Source organism: Drosophila subpulchrella, chromosome 3R (genome assembly GCF_014743375.2).
Source record: "Drosophila subpulchrella strain 33 F10 #4 breed RU33 chromosome 3R, RU_Dsub_v1.1 Primary Assembly, whole genome shotgun sequence".
NCBI lineage: Eukaryota > Metazoa > Arthropoda > Insecta > Diptera > Drosophilidae > Drosophila > Drosophila subpulchrella.
The window spans coordinates 3215720-3241776 of NC_050609.1; the positions used below are offsets into that span (position 1 = coordinate 3215720).

At 42.8% G+C, this 26057-nt stretch overlaps 5 protein-coding genes across 19 annotated transcripts in view; 1 reads left to right on the forward strand and 4 right to left on the reverse strand.

Annotated features, from left to right (window-relative positions):
* Positions 1–194: 194 nt before the first annotated feature.
* Positions 195–1738, reverse strand: LOC119555192 (derlin-2). The gene is made up of 3 exons (XM_037866452.1): positions 1391–1738; positions 788–1308; positions 195–731 (listed from the first exon to the last, which is right to left on the reverse strand). The coding sequence occupies exons 1-3, from the start codon at positions 1475–1477 to the stop codon at positions 548–550; spliced, it is 792 nt and encodes a 263-aa protein (XP_037722380.1). The 5' UTR covers positions 1478–1738; the 3' UTR covers positions 195–547.
* A 468-nt stretch (positions 1739–2206) lies between these two features.
* LOC119555019 (cadherin-89D) lies at positions 2207–13546 on the reverse strand. The gene is made up of 12 exons (XM_037866167.1): positions 13394–13546; positions 10775–11094; positions 9864–10573; positions 8852–9812; positions 8620–8786; positions 5374–8490; positions 4970–5038; positions 4621–4857; positions 3504–3812; positions 3269–3427; positions 2689–2898; positions 2207–2605 (listed from the first exon to the last, which is right to left on the reverse strand). The coding sequence occupies exons 1-12, from the start codon at positions 13479–13481 to the stop codon at positions 2281–2283; spliced, it is 6672 nt and encodes a 2223-aa protein (XP_037722095.1). The 5' UTR covers positions 13482–13546; the 3' UTR covers positions 2207–2280.
* A 3072-nt stretch (positions 13547–16618) lies between these two features.
* LOC119555152 (putative gustatory receptor 89a) lies at positions 16619–17843 on the reverse strand. The gene is made up of 2 exons (XM_037866382.1): positions 16935–17843; positions 16619–16881 (listed from the first exon to the last, which is right to left on the reverse strand). Exons 1-2 carry the CDS (start codon positions 17841–17843, stop codon positions 16711–16713), a joined length of 1080 nt encoding a protein of 359 aa, XP_037722310.1. The 3' UTR covers positions 16619–16710.
* A 91-nt stretch (positions 17844–17934) lies between these two features.
* Positions 17935–19831, reverse strand: LOC119555175 (caspase-3). The gene is made up of 3 exons (XM_037866428.1): positions 19482–19831; positions 18641–18973; positions 17935–18325 (listed from the first exon to the last, which is right to left on the reverse strand). The coding sequence occupies exons 1-3, from the start codon at positions 19810–19812 to the stop codon at positions 18063–18065; spliced, it is 927 nt and encodes a 308-aa protein (XP_037722356.1). The 5' UTR covers positions 19813–19831; the 3' UTR covers positions 17935–18062.
* A 2169-nt stretch (positions 19832–22000) lies between these two features.
* Positions 22001–26057, forward strand: part of LOC119555029 (collagen alpha chain CG42342) — a 72866-nt gene continuing 68809 nt past the window's right edge. For 13 of the 15 annotated variants that reach the window (XM_037866303.1, XM_037866178.1, XM_037866244.1 and 10 more), the window contains exon 1: positions 22001–22476. The gene's annotated coding sequence lies outside the window, so the exon portion shown is untranslated. The other 2 variants (XM_037866186.1, XM_037866198.1) reach the window with 2 other exon arrangements.

The window sequence follows — 26057 nt, forward strand, 5'->3', positions numbered from 1 at the left end:
CTATTAGTTTTTTTTACATTTTGAGTAAAAGGTTTAAAAAATTACTACAAAATGTAACCATTAAATGGTGAAATTATCTTTGGAGGCTCAACATATGTAAGCCCCTGAAATGCTACATATTTTCGTATTTCCACTAGATTTATAAAATCAAAAACAAGCCTGTCGCAAAATTAAGTCAAGGTTTCTATAACTTCTTAGTGGGCTTTTTACATCATGGTTTATTTGTAGCATGTTTGTATATATATAATCACATGTGCAGTGTAGGTTCAAATCTGTCGAAAAGCAACCCTTGGGGGTAAAATTAAAGAACATCTCGCGTGGAAATTGGGCTCTGCACTAGAAAACAAACCAATATATGACATACACACACGCTCTGCACCAACTTTGGCTAACTATTGCACGCCTCTCTCTCTCTCAATACTATACGCCTAAATACACCAAGCACCAAACGGAAGGTGGCGGAGGGGTACACAACATTGTTGTCATCTTCGTCGTCGTCGTCATTTTGAACAGAAGAACGTTTTAACAATTAAGTTTTCTAGTTTTGTTATTGCGGCGCCGCAGCAGCGGGAGGCGGTGGATCCGCGGGCTCCTGCTCCTGTCCACCAGCCGCATTCGCAATCTGGTCCGGCAGCAGAGGCTGACCCTCACCGCCCCAAGGAAAGCCGCCAGGACGATCTTCGGCGGCTGCTTGATAGTTTCGCTCGATGTGCTCATTAAAGAGTCGTTTCCTAAAAACAACAAACACCTATTACATATACACAACTCAATACTGATGTGGACTTACAAAAAGTAAGGGGTTTTAATCAGTCTATAGCCGTTGGACAGTGTGGGATAGACGTCCTCCAGCACGTAGTAGATATGGCCAACACCCATCCCGATGACATCCACCCACACGGTGTTGCCCAGGATCATGGAGCAGCAGAGGAGCACCCACGGCAGGTAGGGCGCCTGGAAGTTTAGTACCCCAAAGAAGTTCATGGGCACTAATGGATTGCGCCGTGACCACACATAGACCAGCATCAATGTGAAGGCCTGACCCAGGAACAACAGGTTGACGAAGATGCCGAAGAAGGTCATCAGCACGCCGCCGAAGATGAACATCATGACAAAGTCGGAGCTGCGTCCGCGGAAAGATCCGTCCTCCAGCATGCGGCAGTAGCGATAGGTGAACACCATATTGAAGAAAAAGCTTATGCCTATGGTGCCGAAGTACAGGAATGTGGTGGCCAGGCGCCATATCTGGAACTTGCGCACAATCAGCGTGGGATTAAAGTAGAGCTGCAGCGGCGACACGAGGTCCAGATGCTAGAAAGTTGGCAAGGTTCGCCGATTAAACACGTCCACGTCAGCCTCGATAAAGAACCCAATGCGGTAGGGATTCACTTACCACCGCCAGAGTGGTCAGCACACAGACCGTCGTGTAAGCCCGTGTGACCACCGGGATCTCCAGGTAGAACTGCCGCAGTGCATTCATGGCGGCTCCTCCTCCTCCGTGGGGCTCGGAATATGCAGTTTGGCAAGTGAACTGCTTTGTGATCCTTTGGACTATTGGTTGTTAGCCGCTTGCTACGCTCACATCCACCGGCGGTTGGGCTGTTTTCAGTGGTCGTCCCACCTGGGTGTTCGGATCTCCCAGATTGGCAAGATGAAGTGGATTTGGGACAGCGCTGGGCTCGATGGAAAAATAATAGTTTTTATTTTTATGAACGGGTCTGTTAGTGGTGAGCCGATTGCTAGCGACAACACAGATAGTCTGGCGTCAGCAATCGATTATTGCCAGTCGTGACACGGCAAATAGCCTGTCGTGACACGACAACCAGAAATTGTTCAAATTCTTTGCTATTTACCTATTATGTTTTATATTTTATTATTTAGAGCACATTAAATAACATTACTTTCATTTTTAATTTTGTTTTTGGCATATTAAGAACTAAAATAACATTTGGTCACTAACATGTCTTTTGTACAATTTTTAGATGTGTCGTCTGTCTAAACAAAATGTTTAGCAGTTATGATAGAATCAAACTGAGGTAAACAAACCATTTGATCTGATCTAAGAGCATAATATTACCCATTATTATGAACATAAAGGTAAGTACTTTCATTTCTATCAGAGACTTACTATTTAAATATTAATTTAAAAGCCATGGAGTTTAGAATATACTTCAATTTATAATCTTTTTAAACTCTTATTTATTGCACTTGTTTCCTAACATCTAACATCTAAGCATAGTTGACTAAACTAAAAATTGCACTGTTTTTCTTGCTAAAGAAAACCTAAAACAAAGAATTCGATTTGCTAAATTCGAGGGGGCGGCGAAAGGACTGCTCCAGATTGTGCAACCTCTGCTCCAGGTCGTTCATCGAGTTGCGGAGGGCGTGGCCCCGGGGGCGCAGCGAGATCTGCGGCGACTGCTGCATGAGGTCGTCCTTGACCCCGGAGAAGGAGTGCCGGACGCAGGAGCGCTTCTCGAAACGCGTGTTCTGGTAGTGGGGATGGTGGTTGGAGGGCTGCTGATGCTGGCGGTGCTCGCAGTTGGCACTCCGACAGTTGTGGGCCACCAGGGGCTCATCGGTCTTCAGCGAGTCCTCGTAGGTGTCACTGTTGGAAAGGGTGTTCCAGTGATAATTACAATTGGAAGGGCAGAAAAAAGGATTCTAGATTGGGTATGTACTTTTACTCACCTGCTGTCTGTATTTGGATGGGGCTGGCGCAGCTCCAAGTGGGCCTTGGCATGTCTGGGGCAGAGTAATTCGGGATTGTTGCTGCGCTTGGAGCCACCGTGCTGAAAGGAGTCCGGCGAGGTCTCGTACAGCTCGCGACTGCTCAGGAACTCCACCCCGGAGTCCTGACCCGTGGAGTGGAGTGAGAATAGCGAGGTTTCGTAGTTGTTACTGTGAAGGGAAAGGCAATACGTTTAGTATTTAGATTTAAGATGTATTTTAAAAATAATTTGTTTGAAAAAAAAGTGGTAACATTTGAAAACCCATTGCTTTGTATAAAAACAGATAAAAATCACAATGTCAAGCCCATCTTGAGTTTAAATATATTATTTTTTGGATCAGATATAAATGAGTTGAACTTTAATAATAAGTAATTGAACTACAAAAACTATTTTTTAACAAAGCTTTAAAAGCTGTATAATATTTAAAGTTTTATATGTAATAAATAAATTGATTCATATTTCAAAGTAAAAATATTAGTAAACAATTAATATATATATATCTATAAATATATCATAATATTTAAGTTATGCGCACTTACAGATTGTTCACCGGCTGACAGGCATTGTACTTGAGCACAAATGGAGTGCTCCCGGCGCCCACATTCCCGTCGCCCCCACTCGCCGCCGCCGCTGCCGCCTTGACAATCGATTTGGGAAGAGGTACGTCTATATATTCGCGCTGCTGCTGTCGCTGTTGCCTGATCGAGGATGGATGGGTTGGTAGGTGTCCAGAATGGAAACACGTTTGACCACACAAGGCCATTCACTACTCACTCGTTCAGGTACTGATGGTGCTGCTGCTGCGTGGCCATCGCCTGCTGCTGATGGTGATGGTGCAACTGCTGCTCCAGTTTCTCGGTGGCGGTGGCCGTCGACTGGGTCTGCGCCGAGGAGCAGACGGACTCCGGCATGAAGGCACTCGTGGGTCGCTGGCTGCCCGTGCTGCTGCCCTTGCTGCAGCGCTGAGTGTGTCGCTGCTGCCGCTGGCGCCGCTGCTTCTGACCACGAGGGGATCCGATTCCGGCGATGGTATAGGTGAGACCGCCATCCGAGGCGGAAAAATCACGCTGAGACCAGAGACGGCTGCAATTGGACATGGGAAAAAACATAACCAGCTTAGAATAATTGTAGGTTGAATAATATTTGGGATTCTTGATATTTCATTTTTCATATTATGTAGGAAAATATAGAACTTATAAATGAAGTTTTATGTATGTATAGACATCGTTGAAAAAGAAAAAAACTTAATACATTTTTTGGTTGCATGTTTAGATTAAAAACTAGTAAGAAAACCAATGATCTTCCTTTAACCATATAAATAAAATGGAAAAAATCAATAGTAACTATAGTTTTACATTTAAAACTTTTCCTTTATCCTTTCTAAAAGCAAATGGTGGTATCTTAAAGGAGTCAATCTCATTTTTCTCTGTGGAGGATGAGCCGAGTTGATGAGATGAGAGGCGATTTGATTGGCATTCCCATTTGGGATGCAATTGCAGAGATGTCACAAGATCTTCGTCTAATTGCCTCATGTTGCCATTGCCGCATTGTTGCAACTGATGTTGTGTTTGTTGCTTTTTACCGTTATAATTTAATCGGACAGGAGAGGCCCAATGCTAGCCGGTTTATTCAGAGGCTTAGAGGCATCAACCACATTGGCCATGACCATGGCATTGCCATTAGCAGTAGCAACAAACACAACGACGACAGCAGCAACAACATGATTTGAAATTGACTTAAGATTTATTATGGGGGCCTTTAGCTTAAGCTAAAACTATGGCTAACATGAAATGCATCTATGAGCTACTTTCGAGCGCCCAGTAAGCAGTCTTTCGGTTGCAGTTGCACTTGTATGATAATGATACTCGTACACCACCTCTCTCATTCATACCGTTTTTGGCGCATGCACAGGTAGCAACAGGCGGCCATCAGGGCACCCAGGCTGATCAGGGCGAGAAGAACCACAGTCACGAACTCCAATCCTCCCATGAAACTGGATGAAGAGGCATGTGTGGGCCGTGGGGATTGTCCAAACTCCGCCAGCTCGATGATGCGAGGCATGGGCTTTCCTCCGTCGAGCTTCTGCTGCTGCAGCTGCAGTGCATCCAGTTGGAGGCCAGCCAGGGACCTGAAAGAAGACATTCAAGTTCATTAATTCGCATGACAGTTCTGGGTCAATCGATTTTCGGTCGGGAATAGCGGCAGAAAGGGGGACGGTTGGAGAAGGGGGGAAAACTTACTCCTGAAGTTGCTCCATTTCCATAATGGAATTCGTGTGCGGATCGACTGCATAGATATAGGCATTGGTGCTGTAAAAGTAAAGAGAAGAAGAACCTGTTAGATGAGGCGGGAGTGTTTTGATTGCATTTAATGGCCAACTATCTTATGTAATGCGGTCAAACTGCACATATGTTTTGCAATTTGTATGACATCTTAAAATTCTAAGTTAATAATAATGAGGTTAAAATGATTGAATCTTTATCTGACACAAATAAGTTTCCTTTCCGCGTTATTTTCAATGGATGAACAGAACCTGTATAAAAGTCTACGATTTCTAGTAAAAGGTACTACTTATGCTAGAAAATAAATATGCACACTACGATAACAAGGCTTTAAAAGTTGGTAATTAAGTATTAAAACTCACGCTGCTTCTAGACCTCCAGAGTATGGTTCCAGTAATCTCACTCGCACATCCTTGCCAATGGCATCGCTCAGGGCTTCCATTAGTCCTTCAATACGACGTTCAACTTCAACGGGCATTCCGGCCACCACCAGACGTACTTGCTTGGCCTCATCGATGATGTAGACAAAGACGTTGACGATACCACTCCTTCCATCATCAGCACCTATACGATCCGTGGCCTTCACATCGAATCCGTAGATGCGTTCGTCTCGGGAAAGGTCCCCCAGTAGGCGAATATTACCGGACAACTCGTCGATGCCAAAAAGTCGAGTTGGCTCATTAAGCAGTCTATAGCGTATCTCGGCGTTAAGACCCTCATCCAAATCGTTGGCCACCACCCGCGTTACAGGGTATCCAAAGCTGGCACTCTGTGGGAGAACCGCCACAATCGGTTGACCATTCCCCCGGAACTTTGGTGAATTATCATTTTCGTCCGCTATATGGACCAGAATTCGACACTCGTTGAGCGACAGACCCTCTATTCGTTCATCTACCACCGGATATGAGACCCTGGCATAATTTCTAGCTTCCCGACTTAATCGATCAGCCCGAATCCTTAACTGATACCGCGATATATGCTCCCTGTCAAAGGGTTTGAGAGCATACAACAGCATATTCTTGGCATCATATTCAAAGGGCGGATGAGCATCCGTTTCATCCAAACCCTCCTCCAACCACAGAGACCACCGATAGTTCTCGGGATTGAGGCCAGCACTAAGGTTCAACCGCATCACCTCAATGGGAGCTTCGTTGTTTTCCGTGAGTTTAACCTCATAGTAGGCATGCTGGAATACGGTTACATTAACAGGAGGTTCTGGCTTAGGAGTGGACTTGGGTGGATCCGTAACTGCCTGTCCCTGGAGGTTTACGATCACCACAGCCGTGGCAGACAAAGCTGGACTTCCCACATCCGAGGCTATAACAGAGACATTCAGATGTTCGTAATCGTTATAGCCATTTATTCGGGATATTGTAGAGATGGTACCATCCCTGGAGTCGATTTGGAAGAGTGGTGCCTGCATTTCCTGATGGCGAATGGAGTACAAGACCAGACCATTGCCGTTGCCCACATTATCCTTATCAATGGCCGTGAGTTGCCTTACAAAAGTTCCCGGTTGGGTGCTGCGATCCAGATATGCTTTATAAACCGGCAACATCATCGTGCGATCTGCCACATTTGGTATAAATTTCACCGCCTTTGTCTGATCATCGTAGCCAATGAACTCCGGACGATTATCGTTGATATCCAGGACATTTACTTCCACATCCACGCTGCTGGACATTCGCTGCATCACCGGGGCATTATCCGTGGCCATCACCTGGAAGCTGTACTTGTCCTTCAGCTCCCGATCGAGCTGCCCACTGATCTTAAGGACTCCCGAGGCTGGCTTGATGGAAAATGGCAGATGTGAGTCACTGATCGTATACGTTATATTGGCATTCTCGCCAAAATCCATGTCTATGGCTGTCAGTTGACCCAAAACGCTATCTTTGTACTCCCCTTCTGGGGTATCAAAGCTGTACCAGGACTTCTTGAATGTTGGAGCATGATTATTAACATCCATCACGGTGAATCGCAGGCATGCAGAGTCCTTTAGACCATCTATATCAGTCACTGTAAGATTTAACCAAATCTCGATATTGGCCGACAGAGGATAGTTTACCGATAGCTCTCCGCTAAGTTTGTCGATTGTAAAATACCTCCCTCCCTGAACCCGCACCATGGGCATTCCGGGTGTCCGTTCCACCTGTTCTCCGTGAAGCTCGTAGTGCAGCTGGGCATTCTTTCCGTAATCTTCATCACTGGCACTCAGTTGAAGGACCTTCGTACCCACCGGCGTATCCTCATAAATGGCAAACAGGGGACACTTAATGGAAACGGCACGGACCATTCTACGTCGTGATTTAGCTCTAGCCACCACCCCCAAACCTGACCCAATTCCCACTGATCTCTCCCGATCCTGATTGTACCTCGGTGATCCGGGAATGTGATAAGGAGGTGGGGCCAGCATCATAGCTGCCGTTGCCTGAGGTGCTGCCAACCCACTCGAGCTCTCCACAAAGTAAATCTCCATGTCGGTGGTGTATTCACGGATCTCCAAGCGGGAATCCTTAAAAACCGAAATGCGCTCAAACATCGGAGCATTGTCATTGACGTCGGCCACGAGAATAGTAAGATGGGCGTATCCAGAGAGACCCCCCGAATCGGTGGCTATAATCTTCAGATTGTACAACTGCTGTTTCTCTCGATCCAAGCCTTTCTTTCCCGTATAGGAGACGCGGAAATACGGCCCAGAACTGAGCTTAAAGTTTGTTTGCATAAAGGTGGTGTGCAACTCCTGGTACTTGAACTCATCGTTCCATTGATCCGTTAGATTAAAGATATTAAAGGCCCCTGTTGTGGATGGCATTTTATGCTGAGTGGTATTTCCCGACGAACTTCCATTTATGTATTCTATGCTGAACTCTTCGCTATAATCGCCCTGAAGCTGAACTCTAAACTCAGCATTTGGTCCTTCATCGGCATCCTGGATGAGAATCGCATGGTTCATCGATAGCTCCGTGCCCACGGCGCAGTTTTCATTGATCAAACCCACATAAGTGAGTGCATTGAACTTGGGAGCATTGTCGTTGACATCGTCCACCTTGATGTTCACCTGGTAGATCCCAGCTCCACTCACCAGTCCCGTGCTGTACTCCACGATCACAGTAAGCTCGTAGCTGGCCTGCTGCTCCCGATCCAGTCCGGTCAAGGTGAGCAGAGTTCCATCCTCCGTTATGGAGATCTTGTTGACCACCTCCTGCTGATTGGCAATGATATAGCGGAGTTTTATGTTTGTATCTCCCACTAATCGTCTTGGCAATCGGCGCTTTGACTTGGAACTGCGACTCCGGTTTCGGCTGCGGAATCTACTGCCCATGGTGAGATTACGTCCAGTTGCTTCTGAGGGCATTTCGCGGAAAGTTCCCAACTCGTTGTTCACCAGATTGATTCCGTTCTTGTACAGCAATTGTCCTATAATGCCGCCAACAACATTCTCCTCCACATGGAAGTTGATGACGTTCATGTTGATCTCCCTAAAATTATAGGTTAAAAAAAAACTATATTTAATTTACTAATTTCAAAATGTGCTTGGTTTTTTTATAACTAAATTTACATTTATTATTAACCTGCCTTAAACTTTGGAAAGTAAAAATGATACTTACTCTATGACAGGTCTTAGGGGCACCTTTTGCTCTGGCTTGTTAACAATATGGATGGTAAGATTTGTGATGAGTACACCTTCATCGGTGAGTTCACCGGGCGAGGCTATTGTGGTCAAAGGCGATGAACTTCGCGACATGACCAGTGATTGCGAAGAGTTGGCAAAGAGCTGGGGAGATACATAAAACATAAAAACCCAATGAAAACAAAGTTTAAAGTTAAAGCTGAACTCACATAATTTGCCACCGCTTCAAACTGGTAGACTTTCCGCTTGAATTCCGATAGTTCCCTTATGACTGTGATAATACCCGATCGCTCTTCGATGGCAAAGGGAACACCCTCTGAATAAGTGTGCAGGAGATCGTACATTATCTCATCCTCTCCGTCGTAGATCAAAGTGGTGCGTACTTGACCCACTGAGGTTCCCAAGGGAGTATTCGCACCCACCCAAAAATCGTAAGGGGCACCCACAAAATCAATGGCCTGGTCATCAATGGTGGCATACACTTCAATTGTGATTACTGCCAAGGAAAATCGTCGCTCAGAAGGATTTGTGGGCTGATCACTGGCCTCCACAAAGACTGCAATTCGTCCCCTTCGCAGAGGTCCACCCACATAGATAGTACCATTCTTGTTATCCAATCGGAAAGGTATATAACCACTACCTTTCGGCCTTTGAAGCTCATATAGCAGTTTACCATTGGGACCCTCATCTGGATCGTGGGCAACCACCTGGCCAATCACATAGCCCGTGGGAGCATTGATGGGCACCTTGAACTCATATAGATTGCCGTGTTCGAACTTTGGTGTATTGTCGTTCGTGTCCAATAAAGTGATCTCCACTTGAACCTTGCTGGGTCCTGGCTTCTTCAAGTGCTTATCATCCAGATACGATGGATTCCTTTCGAGGGCCTCCACATTGAGTTGGATAGATCTTCGCTGTTCACGATCTAGCAAGCGATCATCGCGCACAGTTATCCAACCCGTTCGGGAATCTATACGAAAAGCACCCGTGGCATCCTTGGTCTCCACTAGATTGTACAGAAATTCCGAGTTCTCGCCCTGATCGCGATCCACTGCATTAACCTGGAGTACACTGAAGCCAGTGGGCAGGTTCTCCACAATGGAAATGTTATAGAAATCAGCTTCGAATTCGGGAACATTGTCATTCAGATCCAAAACCTCCACTTCGATGCTGTTAATAAGTACTTAAAGTTATTGTTCACATTTTGAGCTTTGTACTCACCGTGCTAAAGCTTTCTTGAGGGGATTATCTTTCTGCCGCGCTTCAAGCTGAAGAACAAAAGTATTGCCTGGTAGACTCTCCTCCTCGAGATCGATTTCTTTTTGCAGATACATGACACCATTGTGGGGATTCACCCGGAACAGCTGACGCTCATTACCCGAAATGATGTCGTATACAAGTGAAGCGTTCAGCGAATCCTGATCGAAGGCCATTATGGGTGGGGCAAAGTACAGGGGTATCCTTATAGGTACCCCAGTCATCGGATAGAACTCATTGATCCTGGTTCGATAGACACCTTCGGTGAATTTCGGCGGCAAATCATCCACATCTCTCACATTGATTGTGATCGTGGTGTTTGCTTGGTTAGCAGGGGTTCCTCGATCCCAGGCAAATATGGGCAGCTTAAATTGTCTGATGCCATTATCAAAGTCCAGTTCCCGCTTCAGCATGAGCAGTGGTCGATGGGGACTTTTGAGGGCAAAGAAAGGACTTCCATCAGCTGATAATTGCTCCGGAACCGTGGACATGCTGAAGTGAACCTCGGAATTGGGGGTATTGGGCTTGTCACGATCGAAAGCCTGTACTCCCTCAAAGATTATGCTCTCAATGGAGGTGTTTTCATCCACATCGACTACGTAGGGTACGTTAAGAAACTCCGGCGCATTGTCGTTCACATCTTCGATATACACGGTGATAGATAGGTAGCTACCCTGAATATTTTAGAAAAGCAAAGGTATTTTTGGTAGTAATAGCATGCAATACTATAGAAAACATATTTTGGATTATAAAAAAATTTTAAAATGAGTTTAGGATTATATCTTTAAGACACCATAAGCGTTAATCAAGTTTTAAAAGATCCAAATAAAATTCAGTTTCCAAAAATTAGGACTAGCATGCAATGGACAACCAACCTCCTCCAATTTCTCGTGTTTTCCGGCACAGAGGATCCGGAACTTGAGCAGGTTCCGGGGGACATCGCGGTCCACTAGTCGTTCCAGTGATCGGGCCAGGCTGATCACCAAGGTGGTGGCATTGTGCTCCGTGAGGTTGAAGTACTTGTGGTCCCCGCTCGCATCGGCTCCCTTGAGGGCAGCCGTGGATCGGGGATAGGCCTGCAGTCTGAGGATCTCCTTGCCCACCTGGGCGTCTTCCCTGAGTCGGATGAAGCGCACACCTTCGCTTTCCGCGGCGACTCCGTCGAGCGTGTGAAACGCACAACTGCCGGAGGTGGCTAAAAAGTGGGGCACCAGATTACAGATTACTATATATAGGAGGTATATGTGGCATGTAGAAGAAAAGTAAAACTTTGACAAATTGTCGGTGTTGTTTATTTGGGCATGCAAATTTTTTCGCGCACTCTGAGAACCGAAAACGGAAAAGCCCGAGGAACAACAATTGGAAAATCACCGAGAGCGGAAAATGCGACGTGCGGAGCAAATTGTTGGGGGGCTTTGTGGCAAAGGGGGCGTGGCAGAACTGGCGCCAGCTAACCAAAAACTTTCTACGTTTGTCGCGTGGCCCATTCGACTGCGATTTTCATGTGCAGTTGCAACACTTTTCCACATGCATTCAACTGTCTCCCTGTCGCGGATTCTCCCCATCTCACATGGGGACCATGTTGCTCTGATGGCCTGGCTGCAATCAGCTTTTGCAAATTATTTTCTGCTGCCTTAGTTCCCACCCTCATGACATAATTAAGCATTTTTTGTTTGCCCACGGCTCGACTGGCTTTTGGGCCCACCAAGCATCCCAATCCCAGCCAAATGCGTTCCGAGTGACAAGAAGACGACACAGCACAACATCGTCTGACTCGCTGACATTTCTCCGAGCTTCATTTTCTTTCTTGTTTTTATTTTTCGGAAGATCTCCTGCAGCGGGAAATTATCATTGTTGCTTTCAGATGCAGATGCTGATGCAGTGAAATCTTGGCCAGCGTCAAGTATCTTCTGCTGACGGAGATGAAGTTGGAGACGGAGACGTTGTCGGTGGCCCCTTCTCGTTGAAGGCATTGCTGGTTTATTGTCTTATTTGTGGCTTAGTTTTATGCCGCTGCTTGTTGCCATTGCCGCAGTTGTAATTTGAGTTGCAATTTCTATTATTTACTTGCAGTTTCTGGCTCACTTCGGTGTGAACTCTTGGCGTTGGAGGGTTTCCCCCTTTGCTAAGAAAACATAGGCTTGTAATTTAGAAATTTTGATAGGATGATTAGTCTAATTCATATATTTTTAGATTTATTACTTATTAAGATTTTTTATATATGTTTTCTAGATTTAAAACCTGATTTTAGCTTAACATGCGGACGTGAAAAGATCCTACAACTTTTTTATATGTATTTTTTATACGTTTTTAGAGATAAATCGATTTATTTTTTATGAATCTTAAATGCCTTCTATAAAAGTATAAACTTTAAATTTTTTGGAGCGTCGATGTAAATTTTAAAGGTATGCTTACAGAGTTTATTTTAATTTCTGTTGGACAACTTAGGGAACAACAACTTTTATTCACTGATATCAACTTATTGATGTTCCTTATTTAACCAAATATATTTTTCACTAAAAGGCCATATAATCTTTAGGCAAAGTCACTCTTCTTGTTCATGCGTTGGTTTATTTTATTATATTCCACATATGATTTGAATGCCAATGTTTCCCAATCATTTACGACAGTCACATTCAAATAATTATGCATTGCACTTAACACTTTAAAGATTGAAGACTTTTCGTAACGGTTCTTCAACTCATTTCCCACAACATAAATGTCATTCTCATTGTTCTCATAAAACAGAAATTATATATAATTCATATGCACCATTCACATGTGGCCCGAACGCTTTAACACTTGCTGGCGGCACAATGTCTAGCAACAATTTAGCCATTCATACTTTGAGTCGAGTTTAGCCATCATCTAGAACATTAAGCTCAGGCGGTCATTCCAAGTAACACAAACGAATTAAGTTTTAATTAGAACATTGCCACACACTCACTGCGCCAGCGACACTTGGGTTCCCAAGTCGGGTTTTCGAGTTCACGATGGGGCGGTCGCGGTCGCAGATTTACTAACTTGGCCGGTGTAAGGTGCCCAGGAGCAGGTTACCGATATATGGGTCAGTCCGTGGTTGGAATTAAGCGGGCTTTAAGTGGGTCAGCTGTCAGTCATTGCATAAACAAATCGGCAGGTTGCCGCATTGAGATAATGGTCTCAAAATAAATCGATTTCCTTGCACATTTTTCGCAAGCCCCTGAGGAAAAGCTGTCGCACCAGCATTTAAATTCGAAAATTTGGGTTATTTAACGGTCTGCAAACGAGCCAAACGAGTTGCATGCAGTGAAGAGAGGGGAGCACAGCAAACGAAAGACTTAGGCGACAAACTGCGTCCAGCACTTGATTTACGCGAACCAACACATTAGCACTCAGACGGAGAGATTCGGACTTGGGGACACACACACGCACATGAGCCGAGAGATTTATGAACAGATCCCGCCAACTTAAAAAGGCTATAACCGCTTTTGGGGCTTTAACTAGCAACTTGCCTTGCACTTGTCCCGTTTTCGCAGCTTGGGATGAAACAATAAGCCCAACAATGGCCACTGGGAGAACCCAAAAACATATGGCTGCCATATCCTGGCAGGCTCTTTTTAGATTTTCACTCGACTTTTCCTTTGATCTGCAGCTATAAGCACAATCCACACGCTCGCATCGCGCTTTAAGCGAAACAACCGACAACGCAAACACCTCGCGACCAACTGAAGCTATCTTCCCAACTGAACTGCAGGCTGAAAACCGAGTGCGATGAGACTAGTTTTTCACACACAACTAGAAAACAAGAAAAGCCACGACAAGTGGCTGAGGAAAAGCGCTGCCAAGAAAAGTGGGAGGGGTGCTTGGGTACTGGGTACTAGGTCTGAGTATCCTTGGCCATATAGACTCGCTCAGAGACCGTTGCGCTACTATTATTTATTTCTTTAGTGCGTTGCGTGCTGGCTGAAAGACAAAAGCCAGGCCCAGTGGATGAATGAAAGCCAGCCAGAAAGCGAGAAACAAGGAAGGAAGGTCCAATAGCGCCTAAGCCAGCTGGTCGTAAAAGTATAAACAACAAAAGTGATTAACATAAAGCATAAACATGCAGTTCGCTGGGGCGTCGAGCCCTAGGCACTTTTGGATGGTGATGGTGATGATGCCCCTTGATGGCGATGGTAATGGCGATGGCGATGTCGATGCCGATGCCGATGCCGACGAAGATGCCGCAATGGAAAGCCGAGTCAGCAAGTCTCAAATCAAACAAAACACGGCCAGACAATATAGCGATAATCCGTAGTGAATCCAATACGAACCGAATGGGAACCGCTGCAGTTGCAATAAAGGCATATTAACGGTTCTTGCTCAGAGCCCAGTTTGAGATGGTTGCTGCTAAAAAGAATGAAACCTAGGGAGAGCCCAAAGGTAGTGGAAAAATACTAACAAGACAGCCGCGAAGAAAGAGCGAAGAAAGACAGAGGCTCAGAAAGACTGAGCAGCGTTTGCATTATGCGGTTTAATAGCTTTACATAACACCTGAGTGGAGACGAAGTCGAAGCAAAAACAGTGGATGCGACTGACCGAAAGCCCACAGCAACCTACGCAAAGGTATGCACTTAAAAAAAAAAGAATTTTCCCCCAATAGGGATTCAAATAATATTAAAACGTAAACTAATAAAAGTGTTGTTATACAGTATAACTTATATTTCTGTCTTATGGAGATTATATTTGAAATTAAATACAAAATTTACAATATATATAATAACGACATAATAATATGATATCTAAAATGAATAAGATTTGAAATCACTTTTAAAATAAATAAAACTTAACATTACCTTACAATACATTTGAGATATGTTTAAATATTGTAGCGACTTGCCATTAAATTATAATAATAAATAAAATAGTATTTTAAAATACATTTTTAAGTCAGTAATAAGGTATTACCTGAACTAGAAAATCATTGATAATAAAAATATGATAAGTACAATTCAAAAACAGTGGAAATTATAATAGTTTCTCACAGTGTACGGGCGGCAAGCGGCGCCGTCTTGAAGAGCCGAACCGATCGAGCCAGCGGCTTGGAAAATTGGCGCGTGCGAATGCTCCTGGTTTCCGAGCTCGCTTGTGGTTAGCCACTGCAGTTCGCTGGAAGAATCAATGCTAATCAGCGAGGGCTGCTCGAGAAGTAGGCAAGTGAAAGCAGGAAGATATGCTAATTCATCAGCTTTTTACCTGCCATATCAGGTTGCACATCAGTCATTGGATTCGGTGTGAGGTAACCAACAAATTGTGTATGCATCGTTGGGTTAAAGGGATTTCAAAACTCTTGACTAATTAAACTGAACATTTGCGTATAACATTCCTTCTTCTCTTTTTCAAACCGCTTGACTACAATGTACTCTTTATGTAACTTTCTGTTTTTTGGCCTATCCCGATAGAAATTAATGATCAATTATAGCCATCATATCTTGCAGTTTGGTGCCAGAGTTAACCGATTTCATGTTTTTTTGACTGCAAATCTATTTCAACTAGTTTTTGGGATTTGCTGGCTGCCACTTTCATTTCCAGTTTACGCAATGACTAGTCCAAGTGACAAAGGCAATTCACAAAAATCATATCAAAATTAACGAATGCGATTGAGTAGCGTAGGAAAAAGCGACAAAAACATATTGATCTGAGTTTTTTTCCATCAATCTTTGTATGATAAAATCAAGATTACATCGAATGTTTAGCTTAGCCCACCTGCTCTACTTTATTGTATTGTATTTAAAATAAAAGGAAAATAATGCCCTAACTCACAACGCAACATCAATAATTTGCAAATTGACCTTTTTATTTCTATGTCAACGTCTTGACAAATGTTTATTTTTGCTTAAAGTTATGTTATTGTTAGAAAGCAAAAGGTGGATTAATTTATTCATTTGCATTTAAATCTGCGCGCTCAAAGATGTGGGTCAAATGCTCCATCTTCATAGCGTTGTTAGATTTTGGAACCATAGCAGCGCCACCTAGCGAAGGTAGATACTTTCAAAAACAGCCGCTTTCTCAATAGTCGACTTTTTGGCGCCACTGTGCAGAAATTAAAAGATTCAAGCGTTGCCAGACCGAAAAAACGCTGTCTCATCTTAAAGGGAAAGAAGTTGGGTTGGTGTTGCCAGATTAGGAAAAATATGACTCATCTTCATGAAGAGGAAGAACACATGGCGCCTTGATTCAAAAATATTGAATTTTTGAGCTTGATAAAAGTGTAAGAACAGAGAAGGACGAGAATGGATAATATAAAAAATAGTAGAAAAAGGGGGGAGAAGGTTACAAGAATTTTAAAAAGATAAATTTAAAATTTGACTCCGCAAAACAGGACCCAATCATAGGCAATTTGAAATAGTTAAGGACACCTAATTAATCGATACGCAATTAAGTTCTTCATCTAGTTCATCTAGTTTTAGCTCTTTGCCTTTCGTGCATTCATTTATTATTTAAATGCAAAATGGAATAAAATTCAATTTTAAAATCAAAAATGAAATTTACATATTTATAAGTCGAATACATTGCTAAATTTAATGTGACCACAATGGCTAAGCTTTTCCATGAATGGTTCAAAGATTCCGGAGAAAAGAGGGTATTATAATATTGATCATGATCATAACGTTGCTCCAATAAATAAGAGTGGTAATTTAAAATATTCAGGATTGGGATAGTTTATTTTATATTTATAATGCTAAAAATATACAAAAATATCAAATTAAATAAGTTGAAAGGTTTAATAAATATGAGATTGATATTTGAGATCAGTTTAAGAACGTTCCTTCTGTTTTCTGTCTTGGGCTTAAGCTTGTTTCATATTCTCAAGGCTGAACTGCAGGATAAGCACAATAAAATTCATGGCATATGAGACCAGGAAAAGCCAAAACGAGTTGTCCAAGGTAAAAAGGCCTAAAATACAAAACCTAACACTGCCAGTGGGTGATACCAAAGGAAATGGTGTAGAGGTCATGGCCTGGAATAATCGGAAATAATATTCAATTTCTTAATTATATCAGGTTCACTCACCTGTTCCCGAGTCAGTCCTTCGGGCAGATATTCCAGTTCAAGGCAGCTTTTTCGCAACCGACCTGATCTCACCTGGCAAAGATGGGCGGCCAAAACGACAGCATATAGCTGGACTGCCATAATCAGACAGTTATTGGAAATGGTCAGGGGAACTCCATGAAGAGACGTAAAGTAGGACATAAAGGCGTAAATGTTGGCCAGAATGTTGATAAAGTTGCCAATGACCAGAAGAAAGAAGCCAAGCTGAAAGACCTTCACGAATCTCTGGACCAATATCAGCCAGCTGCGTTCCTTCAGCAAAAGTCTTGCCAGGATGGGCTCTTCTTGATCCAGTTGATTGTAGCACTCCAGGATTAGTAGCATGCCCCCAAATATACCATTGGCATAGACACTCGAAACATGTTGTACGTAGAGCTGTACTCCAAAAGCTGCTAGTTGAGTCCAGGGCAGACGACTTCCGGCTCCCTCGAGAAAGGGAACATTGCAGAGGAGTTCGTAGAGGGAGAGTAGCAACTTCAGCCACAGGAACAAGGTGGACCACCAGCTTAATCTTCTCCTGCGATGCAATCTCGCCAGGCCTGTCACCAAATTGGCCAATTCCTTGCGATATAAGAGGTGAGTTCCCAGAAGAGCCAGGGAAATTAGAAAATCTCCTATCATGGCGGCTAAGGCAATTGTCTTGAAGACCGTCGAAAGCCGGACATTCGTGGCCTCATAAATTTCCCAACTTTGCCACACAATAAATGGGGCCACCGATGTGAGTAAAAGCCATCTGCAAGCCGCACTTAGGGTCATCCAACGCTGACACCGGGCCACCTTTGACCCACCAATTCTAAACGGGGCCAAGGCCAAAAGCTGCCAGAATCTAAGCAGCAAACAAAGACCGCAAACATGTGGCAATCGCGACATTTTCCGGGCAACTGACCCTACTACAATTCGATTTATATCTGAATGTCAGCAATCGCTATCGCCGCCCCAGAGGCACTAAGCCAATTCCAGATAAGTGCCATCTATATGTATTTCTATCAACAAATTGCAAGCATTACGATTAAGTGAAAGAGTTGTGGTGTCCCTCGCTCGACTGACTCACAGTCCCCAATGGATTGGCGCTGATTTCGTGACCGGAGCTCAGGTCTTGGGCTTAACGCGCAGCTGGAAGGTTTTGGTCAGCGTGGACATAAAGTTGGGCATTTCCTTCATCTGGTTGAGGGCCTCGTTCTTCGTATTCGACTGGTACTCGTAGGCCACCTTCCTGTTCACGGCTGTTAGAACGCGGAGCAGCTCCGCACCCTCTGGCTGGGATGCCTCATTGGCGGCGGCGAGGTCCAGGACGCGGCACAAACTCTGGATGAACCAGGAGCCATCGTCAACGTTGCGGAACGAGAAAAATTCTGAAAGAAAAGCATGGGAGTCAGTAAGGATGGATAGGTAAATCCAAATGAAATAAAAAAAACCTACTCAAAGATAATAATTAAAATCTAAATGTTTTATAATTCACAAAAATATTTGATTTTGTTAATTCCCAGACGCATTTTATAAACAAACAATTTAAAGAGGTCAATTGTTAAATAAATATTTGTTTATAGGCATGTTTTTGCATGAAACTCTATCCTTTTAAACCCGTAATTGATTGAAAGCTTTATAAACATGGAAAACTTTCATTTCATTGTGAAATTATTAAAAGAAGACACTTTGACAACACTCACTGTCGAAGGTGGAATAGAAGACAAGCATGTCCGCCGTGCTGGGGATGGCATAGGTAATGGGCTGTACGGGGGCAGCGGGTTCCGAGACCAGTTCCCTGGTCATCACCGCGAAGGATGAGAACTCGACGGCCTTCTCCAGATTTTCGCCGCGGCAGGCCTGGATGAAGAAGAGTTTCGGCTTGTTCTTCAGCGTCTTGCAGTTGTCTCCGAGGAAGGGATTCCACAGACGTTCCACCGGATACGACATGTCCTTGGCATAGACCTTTCCTTCAGTACCGTGCGACATCACTGCCAACACAAAACAATCGTTTCGACTGTGATCCTCGCGAGCCACTGCAATTAATAGAGTAAGATCATTTATAATATCTGAGAAAAATGAATTTTTAAAATGATGTATGAAAAAATGATTCATTTTACATTATTTTTATATTTTGTTAAAATTTGAAATAAAAATGTTTTGGCTGACTTTCAGATCGAACAGAATATCCGATTACTGTCTTTATCTCATAATTATTGCAGTCATAAAAGTAGTGACTTTGTTTTGATAATGATAAGATATTTGTGTTTGAAATATGTCACCAATACCGATAAAAGAGAATCGGTTAAAATATAATTTAAATACCAATAATAGTGATTGTTATTATTCTTTTTCAGCACTTGTAAGGTAATAAAAATATTTTAGTCTTGTCTAGTCTCCTCATTAAGGAAGACATTACTTTGTATTTTACCATGCAAGACAAAAATAAACTTGATTCAGTTGGTAGATAAAGCGATTTATGGGTGCTACGATGCTTCTGGGCGCTATATGTAACTTGTAGTACATGCTTGTATGGAAACTCACCCTCCTTGAGCACGTCGTTGATGTCGGAGAAGGTCAGATCGTCGTAGGTTCGTACATCGAATCCGAATCCCTTGAGCGTGGCCTCCATATCATCCCGATCCCGTTCGGTGCCCACGCGCTGTTTCTGCCCCTTGACGTCCTTGTGGTTGAGGATCAGCGCAATGCCCGCCCGCTCGCAGTTCTCGTATGTGTCCTCTGTGGTGGGCCGCGAGATGATGATCCTCTTGAGATCCCGCTCCGAGGTTGGCGTCCTGGCAGTCTGCGTGGCATCCGCCTTGTCCTTCTTGTGCTTGTTCTTCTGGCCGAAGAGTGAGAAGTCGGTGTCGTCCATTTCTGACCGTCTTCGCGCTTTGGCAACCTGTGACTAAGCGCGATTAGGTTTTTCTAGCTATCAAACGAACCCAAAAACCAAAAAGCTCCCTCTCACTTTGGCTCTTATCTAATCAATGCAGGTGTCTTATCAGCCTGCTGGGGTGGTAATTCTTCCGCTCTTTGCGACATTTTTCGACTCTTGCAAAACGTTGATTAGCCTGCTCGAGGGGAAGTTACGTTTATTGGCAGTAAAATACAATTCGCTTTACCATTGCACCAGACAATTTGATTTCCCTGACGGGTCACGCCCACAAAAAGGGGGACGGTCGTCGGGGAAATTGGCAACTTCCGGCGAAAGTGTCGCTGAGATGTCTTAATGTGTTTTCAATAAAATTCAGATGCGCAAAAAGGCATTGGGCGGCAAACTTGGGCACGCAGTTCAAATTTTCCACGCACACAAAGTAACGGAAACCGGAAATGAGAATGGCGTCCCAAAGTTGAAGAAGTACCAATCTAGCATGTACCTAAAAAACAGAGGGAGAAATAGCTTGGGATTTTATTTTTTGAAAATATTACTTTAAATAAAATTTTTTTTATTGAAGTTATTAGAAAACAAACAAAAAATACATTAGACCGGGACAATTTACGGTATTAAATTCTAATTATTTAACATGCATTATTTATTTTTTCGATGTAATATGTATATTTAAATATTTTTTTCTGTGCACCAAAAAAGTGTACCGCTCCTAAGAGAAACCATTGCGTGGGCGGTAAAGAGAGAACAATAAGAGAGAACTGGAAACGCGTGGCAAATGGAACACATAACAACAATTGCGGGTAATTAATAAAGCTGCTCCTACGACCTCTGATTGGGAGCCAATTATAATTGAAACGTAATTATAATTAGCGGCATCAATCTCTTTGTCTACTCAAGAGCTAAAAAACACGATACGTTGGGAGTGGTGGAAAGTTGTTTAGCCGGCTTTTCAGAACAACCGCATTGGGTTCTCGAGGGGCCTTGGCCGCCGAAAGCAGCTGTTGTCCCTCCCCAGTGACCCAAAATCTGCTCTTATCTTACAGCTCCGAAAAGGCGCAGCGAAAGGAGAGATTTATTGAGTTGATATTCCAAAAATTTACTTGCTGAAGATGATTTATCGAGTGTACTTTTGGAAAAGCAATGTAAAGTTTTACCTCAAATTTATGTGGTCCACATTTCTTATCATTTCTAAATATAAATTCTTGAGAATACAGATTTTTAATTGCTTTTTAAAATGTTTGTCTAACAGAAATAAGAAATAATTTCTTAATATTGTAAAATTAAATTTTAGAAATGTTGTCATCTATAAGACTATCTGTCTACTTACTATCAAAGTACTAACATTTTTAATAATAGTCTCACGTTTAACATCTTCAGAATTCTTTCGCATAATTAAGGAATTTAAAAGCCACAATTACGTAATTCAGAGGGCATTACTTAAGGACAAATAAGTAACTCCCACCGGTTGATCATGTTTTTGTTGCTGCTTTCTTTGTAATGCGTGCTTATTTACCTTGCAACACCTCCTGCAAAACGCTCTCTTTGAATTTAAGAGAGACAGAGAGAGGCTCTCCCATAAATGTGGGGGCATTGAGATTCCACTGTTAGCCAGAAAGAGCAGTTGGGTCTATGTTAAGACCAGAGGGAGCCAATGTAGAAATGTGTTAAGAACTAAAAAGGACCTTAAATATAAATATAATATTATATCAAATGGGATTTTTTGATATTAACTTTCTAAATAACCTTTGTTAAATATTTAAATTTTGTCGAAGTGCACAAAAGCTCTAGCTCTAATTTAACCGAAAATTTCATAATATACATTATTCTATTTTGATCCTGGTTTTTAAAAAATAATATTTCGGGAACGTCACCCAAATTTGTGGTTCGACCAATGTTGTTTATATATAGCGATATTATAAGGTTAAATTACTTAAGTTATATTATTTTCATTAAAAATCGTTTCAACCTGAGTTCTACTAGTAAAGTACTACTATTGTAAATGATTTATTACAATCTTTGGTCAGAAATCTGGCTGCGTTCATGTTCCTGGGACCAGACCGTTCCGTTCCAGAGGCGTTTCACCAGAGAACCAGCGACCGAAGAGAGAGATGCTATGTTAACCGCCTGCAAACAAAAACACCCAACTGCCCGATTCATTCCGATTCGGCGACTCGAATCGCGCGGTCGCATTTTCCCATTTTCCGGAAGCGGTGGAAAATTTCTAAAACCGGGAATTTCGAACTGAAAACCCAAAATTGAAACCAAAACAGCCACGCCAAAAGCTTTGTTCGCGTGGAGGTGTGATTGTGTGTGTCGGAAAATTCGAATTTTTTAAGGGTCGCGGGATCCTAACCTCCGGGCGTTTGTTTTCCCCCACACCCATTTGAAGTCCTTAAATTGAGGATAAATGGGCGAAAGGAAAGCTGAGCTGTGACAACAACAAAGAAGCGAAGAGAGAAAAGAAAAACAACTTCAGTGTGTGCCAAGTGCAAGGAGTTGTAATTTATAGTTGCCGAAATTAAATTATGTTAAGTGCCCCAAATAACTAAGGAGCAGAAGGTGCAGTGAAAAGGAAGCGGCAAAATATAAACAGCAACCGTGGAAGAGAAAAAATACATAAGTACTGGAGGCAAAAAAGAGAAATAAGTACGTAAGAGGTGAACCAAACAAACTGTTTGATTATAATAAGCGGGGTGCATAAAATCTCATTTGAGTGCGGAGTGTGTGCTTTGTAAGGTATGCAAAAACCTTCACCAAAAACAACAACAAATTAGGGTGGCTGGGCTGGACCAGATGACAAAGGAAAACAAAAGGCCAACAAAAACGTACCTCTTTTTTTTCGACCCATTCCCGAAAGCAACCCACATACAGAGGGATATATAGAGGGAAAACAGAACCCACAATGCGAAACGAAAACGAAATCAAATCAAAAGCAGAAAACCAGCACCAACAGCCCGCCGAAAGGGAACAAAAAAATCCTCAGCTAGCTTTTAGGCGAATGCCCCGGAAAAGCGCATAAAAAAATAGATTAAAAGGCTAGGCAAAGCAAAAAAAAACATTGAAATTCTGACGTCGTCGCTGGCTAAGCCTCTGCACCAAAAATAACAGCAGCATAAAAAACCAAAACATCATTTGGGGAAGCCAAAGTCGGGTGTTACGATTGTACCGATACCGGGTACCTTGATTTCATTAAGCTTTACGACAAAACCGTTAAATATTTGGGAACAATGGTATGCAATTCAAATTTAAGGTGAATCTGTAAGTTTAGCTCAATAGAATAGTAAAGGGTACAATATTATCTTAAGATACTTAAAGATATAATCGCAAGAGATGACAAAGTATTTCTTTATACACTGCAAGGATACGATATAGTTCTTTTCTTTTATAGTTATTTTCAAGTTCATTCAATGTAACAAAACTGCTGTTTTCCATTCCTAGTTATAAGACCGTAAATTATGGAAAGTACATATTTCCGTTTATGGTTAAGTTCCTTACCTAATAAGTTGTGGGAGTTAATAACACCAAACTAGGGAACTGAAGACAACATTTTGTAATAAACCTGCCATTCCTATAGACACATGATTAACAAAGGTTAGCACTAAGATGGTATAATTTATGATGGGGATTAACAAAGTATTCCTTGTTTTCTTACACTTATATGAAGTTCTTTTTTTATCGTTTTGTACTAGAATTTTTTGTTAGTTTGGTTACCACTAAGCGATATGTCTCTTTCAATTCTATATAGTATATACCCTTTAACATAAGGTATGCCGACAAAAAGTTGGCAACTAACCAGCTGGCAGCTTAACCATCCGCGAAGATTTGTGCTTCTTTTTTACGTTCCTGCAAATGAAGTTGCAGTGGACATCAAATGAACCCGCACCTGAATGAGATGGCGATGGAGACCCTAAAATTGCCAGCACACCTGAAATATTCAAGATACTTTATGAGCATGCCTCAGCTGGGCCAGAAGCATGCTAGTCATGCCGCAGGCTGCTGCCCCTGCCCCTCATCCAGCTCCATTCCATCCATCGAGGTGTAAATTCTGTAGCAGAAACATTCATTTATGAGCGGGCTAAGGTTGCGCTTTTTGCCGCCATTCCTATCCCTCACGACCCTTTTCATTTGAGGAGAATGGGATTTCCCCTGGGAATCTTTCTCTAGGGACTTCCTTACCAGTTTTATGAACTTCAGCTGAGCAATTATTAAATATGCAGGCTTCTTGCAGCTTTAAGATAGGCCTGGGCGGTATTTTCGTGGGTGACTTCTGCTCCCTTTTTTCGGTGTGCCCTTTGAAGTTCTTTTTAAAGGAGGAGGTGGTATCTAAAAATGTGCGGGAGACAGGCAAACAAACATTAATTGTAACTGTAAATGGTGTGAAATGAGCGAGTGAATGAATGGTTGAATGACGGAATGAATGGATGCTAAGCAGCGGCTTCAACGAATGAATGAATGACTCTCGAGTGGAGCTGCCAGTGACGCTCTTCTCAGCATCTGAAAATTGCGTCAAGTGGATGTCATCGTTGTTGGCCGGCGACAATTTTGATGAACTCAACACACAAAAAACACTTGACAGCAGCGCCGAAGATTTTGGGTGGCGGGGGAGGCCATGCAATAAACGAAATTATGACGCTAAATTGAACACAAAACGCCCAGTGAGACGGGCCGAGAGATATAGTAGAGTCAAAGAATAGTCCAGGGAAATGTATATGTAGTTGGGGGCGCAGAAGGGGTTGGGGCGATTGGGCTGGAAAGTGGGCAATGGCATGGGGGTTTCGTTTTCAACACAGCATCCACTCCGCAGCATCCACCCGTCCACATTTAACGCGCGAATGAACAGCAATCAGCCGAAATGGGGGATATTCAACGAAAAAAGGGGCGGGTGAAGGGACTGTGGGCATGGCTCTGGACCCGGGACCTGGACATGGACCTCGAGGGACCGGGAATCGCACTGTAACTGGTTGTGCTGCTATGGTGTGATGCCATGATGGTATGCCTCCAGCCCCGGAGGGTACATTCAACAATAAAAGTCATGATAGACATGGCAATACGGAAATGCTATTTTTGGGGCTGCCACCGCTGCCTTCACACGGGAATGGTCCACGTCCGCCCTGTGAGCGGAAGGTGAGAATTAAGAAATTAGCGTATACCCAGTACCCAGAACCCGGCATCCAGTATCCACTACACAGTATACAGTACCCTCTAACCATTACCCATTTCCCAGTTGGAGCTGCCAGATGGGAGCCGATGGAGCTGCTCGTAAATTGCCCGCCGCCGCTCACTTTAACTTAATTATATAATTTGCGACACAGAAGCGCTGAAAAAGGGAGACGAGCCGACCAACGAAAAAGGGAAATATGACAAAAATCGTTAGTTCCAAAGCACTGAAGTTTAAATGCCCTGAAAAAAGGAATTACATTTGGAAATTTCCTTTAAAAATAAAATAGTAGGAATTGGTGAAGGCTTAGACTTGGGAATAGACTTATCAAAAATGTTTGTGTAGATTCGATTAAAAATCTAATGGTATGCAAAGCATACATTGTATGTAAAGAAATGTTTTGTTAAAAAAACATGGTCAAATTAAATATATTGGAATTAATTCATTTATGTAGTCTTATATTTTAATTGAATATTTTTAAGTAATTAATTTAATGAGTACATAGGTTAATGAATAATATTCTCCACAAAATTTAAATTAAAGATTAATTTAGTCATTTCTTGGCTAAATATAAAATAAGACACAACGAATAAGGCTAACAAAGTATCCTCAATTTATGTTAAAAATAATAAATAAGGAAAGCTGATAAAAATCAGTTGAGTTTCAACGCTTCAAGGCTTAAAAGTACAAGAAAACCACCTATAAAGTGTACAAAAACTCATTTAAAAAGAGCACACACACTTTTTTTCTGGTAGAGGGTTCAGAAAGAAGCGGGCCTTCTGGGTTTTTGCGGTGCACTGAAAATTAAATGAGCTGAATGCATTTAAGCCCAAATCAGCGCAAGCCGTCGGCTTAGTGACGGGGACAAACTGTGTCTTAAGTGAGTCGGCAGGCATCCGGACGGAGAGCAGGACGAGGACCGCCGTCTCCTGGTAATGGGCGTGCTGGAAAAAAGTAAATAATCCTTTAACCACAAAGCAATTATGCAACCCGGCAGGAGCAACGAAACGACTGCGACGGAAAGGCGACATCTTGTCAGCCAGTGAAAAATTGCCAACCAATGACGGCG